General features: G+C 24.9%; 2 protein-coding genes across 2 annotated transcripts; both read left to right on the forward strand.

The window, feature by feature from the left end:
- Window positions 1-1680: 1680 nt before the first annotated feature.
- LOC145840769 (ciliary microtubule inner protein 1-like) lies at window positions 1681-2105 on the forward strand. Its single transcript, XM_082948096.1, has one exon. It carries the CDS (start codon window positions 1688-1690, stop codon window positions 2057-2059), a length of 372 nt encoding a protein of 123 aa, XP_082804222.1. The 5' UTR covers window positions 1681-1687; the 3' UTR covers window positions 2060-2105.
- A 405-nt stretch (window positions 2106-2510) lies between these two features.
- Window positions 2511-13290, forward strand: LOC145840843 (uncharacterized). The gene is made up of 9 exons (XM_082948185.1): window positions 2511-2632; window positions 2864-3043; window positions 5084-5278; window positions 7057-7140; window positions 7598-7683; window positions 8833-9019; window positions 10918-11051; window positions 12174-12263; window positions 12744-13290. Exons 1-9 carry the CDS (start codon window positions 2519-2521, stop codon window positions 12997-12999), a joined length of 1326 nt encoding a protein of 441 aa, XP_082804311.1. The 5' UTR covers window positions 2511-2518; the 3' UTR covers window positions 13000-13290.
- The last annotated feature ends 560 nt before the right edge of the window (window positions 13291-13850 follow it).

A 13850-nucleotide genomic window follows, 5' to 3' on the forward strand; every position in this document is an offset into this window, starting at 1 on the left:
AGTAAATTTTTTACCGCATATTTAGTTTAGATTTTTTAAGATTTAATCACTGTTTTTTGCTTCTTATGTACACATTTAATTAATTGTAATTTATTTATTTATAACTCTAAATACCTTTTGAACTATTTTGAAAATGTTTTGTAAAAGTATAAGTTCTTTAAGTCAAAAATAAAAACATATAAATAGAATTTTAGTGAAAATTTAGGTTTTAAGAAAAGTCACAAGGAAAAATTGCAGAAGGATAAAAAAAAACTGATTAGTTATTTAAAACTTTTTTATTCAACACAAACTGATCAAATATAAATTCAAAGCTTTTATATAAAACCCAGTGCTTATATTTGTACAAAACATACACTAAACCATTTCCTATATGCCATTTTTTGTTACTTTGCGAATGTTATTTATCTAGTTTCTTGAAGGCAAATTGAGAAATAGTAAATGAATTTTTATATGTTTAAAGGTATATTATTATTAACATATTAAGAAAAAAAGTGCAATTGATCAAAAAAATCATAGCAATAAAGTATTTTTTTTACATAACTGAAATATAGAAATTTTTAATTTGTTGATAACAGTGTAAGTTTTTATTAGAAAGTTAAGGCCATAGGGGGGCTACCAACAATATTTTTACAAAAACTAACTTTGGCTTTTATATGAAAGTACAAACTACAAGCCGTTTTTTATAGAATATAGCGTTTAACTTCTTAGATATCTTTTTTTTTAGTTAATGTTTCCTATAAAAACGTATGGACTGCAAATTTTTGGAGTCTATTTTCTTCGATATTTTAAAAATCACTTAAAATCTATCTCCTCCTTCATTTTCAAGCAATGTTATTCAAATTTTCAGAAAATGTTCCTTATATTAAAAGAAAGAAACTTTACTTATAAATTTTAATAATTTAGAAAAGTACATTTTTTATAACAAAAAAAAAAAGTTTTTTTTTTTCAAAAAAAAAAATTAACTTAAGTTTTTCAAAGTCTAAAATAATGTTTTTTTGTTATTGTATAAAGATTAGACTGTGAAAGTTTGAAGAAGATTGATTAAAAAATAAAGGAGATATATTTTAAATAAAATAGTCTCTTTTGCTGTTTTAGTTTCCCCCTCCCATAGGGAACCTGTTATGCGACCCACTTTGTATCTTAAAATAAATTGAATTTTTTAAACTGATGAAAAGCATCTTGAAGCTTAGAAAAAACTCTCTAAAACAAGATCAATTTTTTAAGTAAAAAAATAGTTTAAACAAACAACAAAAAGTTTTTTTTTTGTCAAAAAAAAACCATTGGCTTGAAAATTTTAGGTATTAATTTTTGAAACGTATAAGCACTAATTTAGTATTCTCCTATAAAAAACCTATTATTATCTCTGACTTTAATCATCTATATCTCAAAAACTAGTTTGATCTCCAAAAAGATGTAAAAGCAAGTTGTAGCTTATTTAAAGTATACAACATAAATCTATTTGTAAAAACAATATTTACCGCCCTCCCATGTAGGTCTAATAAATATATATTTTTTAATACTTATTTAATGAGCTAATTAAAAAAATATCAGTGTTGATAAATTGGATTGTCAGAATTTGAAATAGGAGTGCATCTCTTTAAACTAGTTTTATAATTTATTTTCAATACTGGGTCTAACTTTCCATTGCTTACATTGTTTTTTATTTAGAAGTTATTAACACTTTATAATGGCTAACAAAAACATCAAAGTGAAGAACTTTGTGTTTGAGGATTCAATTTGGAGGAACCACATAGCCAGAGAGGAGAAGACTTTGAAACAGTGGGGAAAAAACTGGCAGTTTGTCAAGGACAACTTTGATGATCATGACAGAGCTTTAGCGGAGCACAAAATGCATAATGGAAAATTGCCAAACAGACCCAAATCTGAGGACAAACCTGAATCTGAGGTAAAATCTTCTGTGCCCCAGACAAGCAGTGGGTTGATTGGGTGGAGAGCAGGAAAACCCGAGTGCAACTTGGAACTGTTCGGGACCACCTGGACCAGGAGAAATGGGTCACTGTACAAGCAGCTTGAATGGCCCATTGAAGCTATTTCATAAAAAAAATAATCAGAAGCTTGTTATATGTAACTAAATCATGTACTTTGATTTTTCCATTGTAGATTTTTTTTTTTTGGTTGTTTAAATTTATGTTATTATTTATAAAGTTACTATATGAAGCTTTTGAATCTTTTTTATTTTTTACTTTTTAATACTCATGTTTATAACCATAAAGGAATGTAAAGCCATCATTAAACATTGTGTAATACCTTGTTTTTGTTTTGTACATTTTTTGTAGTTTTCCTGATTACTTGTATATATTTTCTTGACTTTTATTTTAGAAAATTTTTACAGCCATTTACTTTATCATAGCACTTCGACTGAACTTAATTTTTGTACACTGTCTTTTAATTACACTGCAACTAATTTATGCACTAACTATTTATGTTGCAAATTACACACACTTTGTTTCTTTACAGTGCATATTCAAAACATGTAGTAAGTTGTTAAATATCTATTATGACAGTAGATAAAAAAGAAGGTGTGGAAATTGAGCGTTTGCTGCGTTCTAAAAAGGTCAGATTGAGAAAATCTGAAGATGAAATTAAAGAATTCAAAAAGCGAGATTTAAAGGTTTTTTGTTGTGTGAAATGACATGACTTTTACTATAATTCTAGGTTCTTCTTAGTTTTTTTTTAACTTAAGATAAAAGTAATTAAAATTATTGAAAATGATTACATTTAAATTACACTAAGCTTCCTTTTATTTCAGTAGAAATTTTAAAACTTTGTTTAAAATCTTATTCAGTAAATAGATAAATATAAAATAATAATTTTTTACTTTAACAACTGACTTTACATGCAGGCAAGCCAACTGAAGCGTATAAAGAACAAAGTAAATGGAAGGAAAGTATGTCATGAGCAGAAAAAATCCTTTTCAAATAAGGACAGGGATCAGTATTTCAACCAGCTGATTTTGGACAATGACTACGTGTTTCCTTACTACTACAAGAAGGAAGAGAAGAAAGAAGAAGACAGCTTCCAGGTGTAGATTGATTTATTAGAAATATTATAAAGTAAGTATGGTATTTTGGATGAGTTTTGAAAGCTTAATTTAATATACTAAAGATATGATATTGTAATCTTACTTAAAACTTGAAAAAAGAATCATGCCATTTGATGTTGAAAACTTTGGCTAGACTAGATTAGAGCTCCTTAACCTTTTTCAAACCACACTAAATTAATAAATAAAGTTTATTTTGTGCAATTAAGATGTTAAAAGTAGTATTACTAAAATAAATTTATATGTTTAAACAGTTTGGTAAAAAATACTATTAGTATGTACTACAGTTAGTTTTCTTTTTAATAAAAACATACATTATTGTAGTAGTTTTTCTTTTTTAAATTTATTCAGTAGAATAATTTCTCTTCCTTATGTTAACACCTTGTAGACAATGGACTTGGTTACTAGCAGATAATTTAGTTTTAAGGCATAAAGGGGGTTGGAGTTTTTATTTAGAGAATAATTAACATTATCCTTTTTAAAGCTTATAACTAAAAAAAAACTTCAAGTACAAAGTACAAGCCAACTTTTATAAAGTAAACATTTTATTTTGTTTAACTTTTTACAAACGATTGAATTACAAATGTATAAACTGCAAACTTTTCATTGTCAGCTTTCTCTAAAATTAAAAAAATCACTAAAAGTTTGTCTTTACTTTCATTTTTTGATCTATAAATAACTCATTTAAGGAAATATTACTTGTTTAGTTTTAAAATTTTTAATATTTAATTTTTAAAAATATTAAAATAATGAATTTGCATAAAAAATACAAAAAGAAAGTTTTTCTAAGATAAAACATTTTTAACTTGAATAAATTTCTACAAAGAAAAAGTTGAAGTATCAGTTATGGACAAACTATAAAAATTTAAAGAAATTTGCTTAAAGTATGAAAGAGAAGATATATTTTCAATTAAGTAGTCTAATTAGGGTTTTTGATTTGCTTCTTTCAAAAAAACCTATTGAGCTTACCGACAATGATTATTTATATCTCAAAATTATTTAAATTACAAAAGAAATAAAAAGTAAAAACAAATGGTAGCTAATTAAAACATGGATAATTTGTTTTACATGTTATTTTACTTGTTTTAATTATATTTAATTTAGGTAACATTTGCTTTTTATTGTTTTGTAAAACTAAAATTATTATTTAAGATATAATGATCCTTATAGATGGGCCATGTAAAAAGGAAAAAAATCACAGTTTAGTTTTAAGTATACCTCTCCTAAATTTTTTAAGCAGCTGTTCTTAAAATTTATAAATCTAATTTTTAATTAAAATTAACAACTCAATTATGGAAACTGTTATTTGCTGAGCAAAAGTATAAGTTTGCCTAATTTCTTCCCTTTAAATGATAAAGCTGTTATTTTTATTTCTTATATTTTTCAAATAATGCAAGTGATATTTCTTGAAAGTTTGTAGTCAACTGCTTGCAATATGAAAGAGGAGGTAGATTCTTTGTGGGGTTTAAAAAAAAAGAAGATTTAGGTTCATAAGTTGTATGAGTTACATAGTACATGGTTGCCAAAAAACCTGGAATTCTAGGAAAAGCTAGAATTTGAGAAATTAAAAAAAAAAACTAGAATTTCGAACAAAAATCACTAAAAAACTCGGTAAAACCTATAATTTTGATTATTTTTAAATTTAAAATAACAAAATTTCAACTAAATGTGAAAATTTCATCATAAAGATTGAGAATAGTTGTATAATTTATTGTAATTTTTTTTTCTATTCAAAACCTCATTTAAAACAGCTTTACAATATCTTTTTAATTAATGTTGTTATACTACATAAGACTTTTTTTAACTTAAATTTAATCTTATACCAAAAATGACCTAAATACTTATTTCTTAAAACCTGGAAGAAGTTTACAAAAAAGTTTTGGCAACCTTGATAGCAACTTGACTTTAAAGTAATAATCTTACTAAAGCTGTAATATGTTGCAACCGTTGTAATCTTACTGTAATATCTAACTTTGATCATTCATCAAAAGTTACATATGATTATGATGTAACAATCGACAGGTGGACAACGCAGTTGAGAGGGAGGAGGCGCAGGATAGGCAGCTGAGGAGGGACTACGACGAGTGGATGGCGAAGAGGTACAAGCTGGTGGAAGACATGAAGAACATGGAGCTCAACTACGAGTGGCTGAGCAAGAAGCCCGTGAGGTCGCAAGTCGAGCAGAGGGTCATGCAGTCGTTGATGCTGGCGAACAAGGTGAGGAAAATACTAACTTTGAAAGTTTTTACAAAACTTTAGATTAAAAATTAATTAAGATAGATTATTTGTTGAAAATTAAAATTATAAGTTGATGTAAGTTGATAAAGTTTAGGAAAAATTAGTATTCTAAAAATGAGTAGTTTATTAAATATTATCTTTAAAACAATTGATTTTCATCCATGCTTCAGAATAAAGTGTAATTTTTTTAGGTTTTTATGTTTGAATTGTTAAAGTTATTTGTATTGTGGCAAGTTAAGTTTTTAATGTTGTTGCTAAAAATGTATCTTTTTTTTTAATAAAAAAAAATACATTAAATTTGAATACTTTGTTTAAGGCTGCTGAAAAATAAACTATAAATTTATTTTTTAAGTTGTTCAAAATTTTATAGTAATAAGTATTTGTTATTTAAATAACCTACTAGATTTTTTTTTCTGAAAAAGAAGTGTATTTTATTGATCTAAAAATTTAATAGTTTCTAACAGCTGAAATTTTTCAATGTAACCCACCACTTGACTGTGGTAGTTTTCAAGTTTTATATAAATCTTTGTTCACATTTACTAAATTCATGAAGTATTTCTTTTCTACTAAAAGTATTAACATATACTATCATTGTTGCTGTATAAAAAACTCAAAACTACTAGTTTTACCTTTGTATGTAGTTTTTGTTTTGTATTATACGATTATTTTGGTCCGAGACCATTGAACAACTTGGTATTGAGATTTATAAATTAGTTTTGATAAGTTTTTTGAATGTAAAGTATTTTTTATTTACGTTAAAATAAAAATAGAGTACTGTTTTTTTTTTACTTATATAAACTACTGTTGATGTTTTTATTGAATACAATTTTTGATTACAATATTTAAATAATAGTAAAGTTGCGAACAAACTGTTCTGTTTATTACTAGGTTTCAGTGGGAAAAATTCCGACGTTGTCAATTATTACTAAGAAATTTAACAGTATTATAAAATACCTATTAGTATTTTTTAACTACATTGCAAAAACAATCCTAAATCTAAAAGTACTTCCGTATAACAAAAGTTAAATTATAATTTTACTTAGTTAATTTTTTTTTGAAAGCTATACTAATTCAGTAATTAAAAGTTCTTTGATTACAGCATATTTATATTAAAAAAAAATTATATCTAATTAACTAATGTTTATTGCATGGTGTGTAAGTATGTATTTCTAATTTTGTTTTACATTGTATTTCAAGTTCTTATTTAAAGTACCTTTCTGATAACTTGTAATGAATATTTTTTTTCAGTTTTATATAGTATTTTTAATTGGTAAAGCTTTATATGGTACTGTAAAACACTAGTAAAAACTCTATATGGTAACTGTTTGACTTCAAAAACTTAAATACTTTATAAATCAACTGTTGTCTTTTTGATTTATTTTAGAACGACATGCCTGTGTTTTTCTTTACTAATTTAAAATGAAATGTGATTAATTTTTTACAACAAGTGTTTTTCTAGACTAAATTTTTATTGTTGTTGAAGCAATTAAAATATTTTTTGTTTAATTGTGCCTCTTTTTTGTTATTTATTTAGTCTATTTTTTAGCAACAACTATATAACACCTTAAAAGTTATTGAAATAATATTTAAGCTAAAACCTGTTTTTTTTAGTTTCAATCTAATAATGATAATTTATATAAAATATCTTCAAAATTACGAAATACAAATAGTATAACTTTGTTCGTGTAGTTTCTTCTAATAGGTCGTGTAGTTTTTTATAATTTATTTGCACTTTGATAAAGTTTTTCTCTGAACAGAGAGAAGCAGAAAAGGAGAAAATGCATGAAATTCGTCAAAATTGCAAGCATAAATCTCATAGATTTGAAGATACTTTTTACTTGGTTAGTTAAAATGTTCTATAAAGTACATAAACTAATATCAAGCAAGTTTTGAAATCTATTAAATTTACATAATATTTACAGGTTCGATATATTTAAAATATATATTCGAATATGTGTTAATAATTTTTTATTAAACATATCAGTGTAATATTAAAGATTTGTGTAAACCAGGCACGTAGCTTGGTACGTTTCTGCAAATCTGCAACGTTTAAATTTTGAAAAAAAAAAAAAAAAAAAGCACTTTGCCTTAAATTTTTATTAAATTTACGCTGCTTGTTTTTTTTGCTGAACTTCTTTAACTTATAATTTAATTTTGAAAACTCTTCAGCAATTTTTATTATTTTTTTGTTTTAATATTTTCTAAATATAAAAACTTGTTAAAAATCAAATTAAAATTTTGTTTAAATAATATAATAGCAAACTAACTGTTTTTTTTAAAGTTTATTAAATTGTACAGAAAACGAATGGCCGTAAATCACCACGGTGTGAAAAGAACAAGCAGTTACTTCAAAAAATACAAGTTCAAGCCCTGTCTAGTTCGGAGTTAGTTAACAACATTTATCTAACATGTTTATTTACACCATTGTTAAGTGTTTTATTTTGTTGTATAGCAGTTTTTAAATTTTTAATATACTTTGTTGTCTCACTCAAGCATCACGTATCTTCATTTTATTTGATTACAACTTGTCTAGTAACTTTTAAACAACTTCATTACATCAATATGCTTAGTTCAGTAATACAATATTTTCAAGCTTCAAACCAACTAAATTCTAGTACCCACTTAACTAAACTAACAAAAAAATGTTTTTTTTTATTGACAAGTTTATACTCAACGAATATATTTTTTTCAATGTTTTTCTCAAAGTTAATTAAAAATATGCTATTTTTTTTAGTAGTATGCATCTCTGGACAACTATTATGTTAAATAATACTAAATGATAAAATTTAATTTGTTTTTTTACTACCTGTTTAATTGCACATTTGTTTACATTTGAAGCAGCAAAGTTAAAGTTAAAGTTGTTTGAAAACATGTGGTAAAATTTTACTATCTAAAAATAGTATAAAATCAGGAATTATTATTGAATGTACTGCTCATAAAATTTAATCACGAATTGTTCTACAAATACTACTTAAAATTATTAAAAGTATGACGTCTACAATAATTTAAAAACGCACTTGTTTGCTTTAAACCATAACTTCAATATTAAATAAAAAGTATTAACTTTTTTTTTTGAGTCTGCTATTTTTTTGATCAAGCTGCTATCTAAAATAAAATTAGTAGAAAGTTGTTTGTAGTTATTGAATTTTGAATTAAAGAAATATACAATACAGCTTATAACTAATTATAATACTTAAACTTATCAATCAGGAGTTTCCTGTAAAACTAACATTTTTAATAACAGAAAGTAAATTCAAAAACTATAAATGTTGTATAAATAGTAGTATTTATTTTAAATTAAAAGAAAAAAGTGTAATGAAATTTACAACAAATAAACAAGATCAGTATCAATTTGTAAAGGTTACATGATAACTAATTGAAAAACCTAAAAAATTATTAAGTTCCCTGTCAAGCCTACCACCATTATCAGAAAATTCTTGAAAAAATAGTTTTAAAAAATTAAAGGACTAAATTTGAGCAAAAAGGATGTTAGGGTTCATGGTTCACAAAAACTAACACTGCATAATTCACAGGAGTTCCTTGTTCCTGCCCCCACTGCAGAACACCACAGACTTGGTGCAGCTGAAGCACGAGAGGAAGAGTGTGGAGTACAACACGGACGCGTACGGTAACCTGATTGTCAGGAACGAGAACATCAGGATCCCGTCTCATTTATTGAGCAAGGATGAACTCATGCGTAACGTGGAGTGGGCGAGACAGGTTTGAACTGGTTATGTTTTTATATAATATTTATTTAGACGTGGGGAAATTAAGAAAAGTTATTTAAAGCCGGTTATGAGTTATTTAATTTTAAGTTTATGACTTTAAATTTTTCTGTGAATTTAACTTGGTTTTAGTTAAATTAAATTTACCTTGATTTCTCAATGCAGTATTAATAATAAGTAAAGGAGCTATAAATTTGTAGATAAATCGGTGTAATTTCAATAAAAATATTGAAGTGTTTTTGTTAAGTTTTATGTTTAAGGTGCAGTGTCTTTTAAACCACAAGTTTTAATTTGTCAGACAAATCTGTTTGTATATTTAATTTTTTACATACATTTATTAAATTGGAAAGTTTTAGATTAGTTTTGAAATTAGCCTGTTTTTTTATAAATTTTAAAAACTTTTCCTTCAAGATACTTTGTTTTTTTTTTGTTTTAAGTTTATATACCTAAAATTAACTAATTTTGCTGGTTATTATTTTTACTTTTTGAAATATATTTTTTCTTATTTTATTTTTTATAAGTTGAACAAAACAGGATATTGTTAACTGGATCGTTATAAATCTGTTTTATAGCCTTTTTAAAATATGTAAACAAAATCATGAAACCAAAATCGATATTTGTGCTCGAATTTTTTGTATATAGTACTTATTTATACGCTTATATATTTATATTCAACCTTAACACTTTATTTATGTACTAGTAAATTGTGTTGAAGAATTTTAGTGAATTTATAAATATTTGTACAATTAGTTGTTAAAGTATAGAGCAATGAACTTTTTAAATATGCTTTTTAGTAGAGGGAAAATATTTTTTTTATACAGAGTGAAACAAAACATTATTCTTTAACTATTTTTGCTTATTGTTAAGATTTAAATAAAATATTTCCTATTTAGACCGACAACGATAGAAAACTTCAGGAAAGAGAAATGCTGAACACATTGTCGAGAATTTACAATAGAGCTGTAGAAAAAGCTCTTCTATAAATTTCAGTTTTAAGCAATAAAGTACTAACAGCCAGAAATTGTATTTTTGTTTATTTACTTGTTTATAGAAGAAGCTATAATTTGACTAGTTTTACACTAAATGTGTTTGCTAAAATAGTGTGAGATTAAGCTAGTGTTACTAAAGATCTTTTTTAAATAGATTTTATTCATTTATTTGTCGTTGCAGTAAAACCACAGATAAAAAAACCAGTAGTGTTTGAAGTTATTTCAAACTAGTTTGTGTAAGAATATATTTAAGAAAAAACTGGAAATTTTTTGTTATAAGTTTTTCATAAAATTTCACTTTATTTTATTAATTTTCACATCTCAGTCAATTATTTAAATAAATTAGACAATTTAGTATGAATATTAGCGTTTTTTATAAGAATAAATTTAAGTTTTGTTAAATTTCTATATCATTGTTTGATATACTCTTTTATGCACAAAGAATGAATGTTTTATCACTAATCTAACCAAAACTTTTAAAATGATTTATTAGTAACAAGTTATGATGAATGTTAGTTTAAGTACTCAGCAGTTTTCAAAATAGGATTGTTGCTTGGGTAAATATTATCCTTTTAAACCACAGTTTAAGAGGTTTTGTTAAAAACGGAAACATAATGTTTATTTATCAAGGTGTTGTCAATTGAAAGTAAATTCAAGTATTGATACTTTTTGTTTCTAAGGAGTTTTGTAAAATAAACTTTTGATGTTAAGATTTTAAATGTTGGAAAGGAGCATTTACCATCCTTCTATTAGTTTGTTCAGCAACATTGATGCCAACGCTAAATTAAAAGTAAAATTTGAAGTATGTTTTTAAGTTAAAATAAGATTAGACAATTTAAATTTATCATACAAAATAAAGGTTATACTTTTATTTAATATTTAACTAATAATTTATCAACCACAGAAAGTCGGAATAGAGAAACTGACAATAGCAAGTTTCCTGAAAAAGATCAGAAGTTCAGGAAACTCGGAGAACGTAGATCCCCTGAGAAACCTGATTAATATTTATCCCTATCTCGATGACGTAGTTCCTGAAAAGTTTGTAATGTTTTTTATTTATGTCTTAAATTTTTTTAGTTTGTTGTTTAACAAAGTTTTTGTTTTCTTCATTTATAAAATACTAAAAAACTCAAACACTTTATAAAAATTTCGTACTTATTTCTTTTTTAGTTTTACTTAGTTAATAATAATTTTACTTTTTTATTGAAAAAATACGCTTCAATGACATTAATAAAAGCATAAAGCTGGAAAGATCCTTATGCTAACATAAAAAACTTCAAAGCAATAAGTTTTATTTAAATCCTTAATATTTTGGTTTTATTTTATATGCAAGTTGATGTTGTTTAGATATAAGTATTAAAGTTTATATTTTTCCACACATAAATTTTTTTTTGAGTTAGACGTATATAACGTTTGCTTACTTATTTAGTAATTTAAAAATGAAATTGAATTAAGTTCAAAACAGTACAATATAGAAGTTGATCCTTTGTATACATACTAGTATTATTTATAAACTAGATCAAATTATTTTACACTGTAAATCTGTATATTTGTTTAATTTTAAATGATGATTTATAGTTATTTAAAGTTTTTACTTCCATATAAATTAGTTATTAAAAGTTTTTACTCAACTTTTTTAAGTTTACTACCATCTCACTGTATCTTTATATTTTTGCTTTTCATTAACGCTAACTAAAGTTATATATACCATCTCTTAGTGTTATATACATATATTTTTAATTCTGACTTTCTGTTAGAATTTTCTCTCTTTGTTGTACTATAAACAAAATTAGTTAAGTAAAAACTTTTTTTTAACATTTGCAACTTTGACTCTTTATATGGTTTAAAACTTCACAACCGATAAACTGAAACAAAGTTTGTCTTCAAAATATTTCTGAATTATTCGGTGAATGTTTTTTTTTCAATTGAACTAAAGTGATCTATTTAAATACTAAAAAAAAATTATTAAGTTTTATACTTTATAACCCATCATTTGCGAAATCAAACTTAACTTTATGTGTTGAATGTTTATTAAGGACTTAATTACGTACAGTGTATGAAGATAAACTTGAATCCTATTAGTTAAAATATCTTTAGAATTAGTTATGTACTGCAGTTATAGATTTTCAAAATATATCTTAACACAAGTATTTTTTCTAGAGAAGAGATGAAGTTATCAACAGGACAGGCATTTGTTGAACCAAAAGTCAATTGTTGGATGACTTTTGAAGAAATGAAAGAAAAACTCAAGTTTGTTATTTCAATTAATTTCTAACCTAAAGTATGAGTTAATAACTGCAATGATATCATTTTATCTAATACATTTTTTTTTATTTAAGGTTTTTATGATTTATAAATAACTAAAAAAAGTGTAGGTTTACTCTTTCAAAAACATAAGAGTAAAAAAAATGTTTATTTATAAGTATAAATTTAACAAGAACATTAAAAATGTTGTTTCTGATTGTAATATTTATAGTAACTTTATTCTAACGAAAAATAATAACAAATCATGTTTGGTATTAAAATTTAAGTCAAAGTTATTTATGCTTTATAAAGAAAATGTTTATATGTTCTTAATAAAGGCTGTTTTAAAAATGCAATATTTTTTAATGTGTGCTTTTAAACACTCCTGTACTTAAATTTTATATCTGAAGTTTTTAAACTGCATTCAAAAGTTTTTCAATAAAGTTCAAAATACTTGTATGTATAAAACACTTTGTTTTATTGCAGAAAGTACGGCAAAGACTTCACTCCCAAGATGCACAACTACATCCTGTCGAATCGTGCTTACTGGCCCGGAACGAGTGACAACGTCGTCAACCAATCAGATGATGGCAAGTCGAACAGCTTGTTCCACCACACTGGTACCAACAGAAGGAATCACGGAAACGCTGTGAAATGCACGTGGCCGGTGGGAGACCACAAGCTCATATACGGTGATATTACAAGGGGCAGGTCGTATCAGGTTGGGTGGAACGATTTGTAGTTGCGCGTTGATTTGATCATGTTTGTTTTTATTTTATCATCTCTGTGCCGTTCAAACTGCCGTAACTTTATTTGAAATAGTTTAGTGAAGTTTTAATGTGTTTGAAGACTTTCGTTTTTATTAAAAAAAACTTAATCATGGAATTTAAAGCAGTACTTCTTAAAAATGTAGCTTGGGAATTTATTTTTAAATCAACTCTTAACTTATCTTTCTAATATTTATACTTTGTTTATATTTTAAATTAATTTTTAGGTGTTTATATATTAATACTAACTTTGAATTTTACCTAGTTTTGCCTTTAAAATTTATTTTCATGACGTTTGAATCTTAATAAATGTTTTCTTATGTAATTAATAAAATTGTTTAAAAATAACTTAACAGTTAATCAATAGGTATTAACAAAGTTGTTCTGTATAAGAAGTCAAGTTTTATTTGTAATAAAATTTTTGAAATAAATTGTAAATTGTTTTGTTAAAGCTTTTGAGTAGAGAAATGGGTTTTAATTATAAAATATTTTAGATTAATGTTATTTTTTTCCAACTATTTTAATTTTGGGTTTGTAGATAAATTACTAAAAGCTAGTCGTACCAATATTTAATACATAAAAGAAGTAATCGACCGAATACTAGTATTCAGATCCCTCCGGATCCTTATTTTATGGGTATCCGGTAGATAACCTAACCTTTTTGAATTATACTCAATTAGTTGTCAAAAGTTAAATAAAATTTAAAACTGTTCGGAAGAATATTAAAGTTAAAATTGGTAAGGTTGTAAAACAAACAAGGTTATAAAAAAGCAAGCAGTTTTAAGTTTAAAAAGGATATAAATTAATATTTTGTCAATAAAGCTAT

Source organism: Thalia democratica, chromosome 7 (assembly GCF_965202585.1).
Source record: "Thalia democratica chromosome 7, ktThaDemo2.hap1.1, whole genome shotgun sequence".
Lineage (NCBI taxonomy): Eukaryota > Metazoa > Chordata > Thaliacea > Salpida > Salpidae > Thalia > Thalia democratica.

Coding starts and splice junctions, on each gene's coding strand:
- LOC145840843 (XM_082948185.1), top strand. CDS start 2,519: ATGACAGTAGATAAAAAAGAAGGTGTGGAAATTGAGCGTTTGCTGCGT. Junction 9,020..10,917: donor ACGTGGAGTGGGCGAGACAG/GTTTGAACTGGT, acceptor TATCAACCACAG/AAAGTCGGAATAGAGAAACT. Junction 11,052..12,173: donor GATGACGTAGTTCCTGAAAA/GTTTGTAATGTT, acceptor TATTTTTTCTAG/AGAAGAGATGAAGTTATCAA.
- LOC145840769 (XM_082948096.1), top strand. CDS start 1,688: ATGGCTAACAAAAACATCAAAGTGAAGAACTTTGTGTTTGAGGATTCA.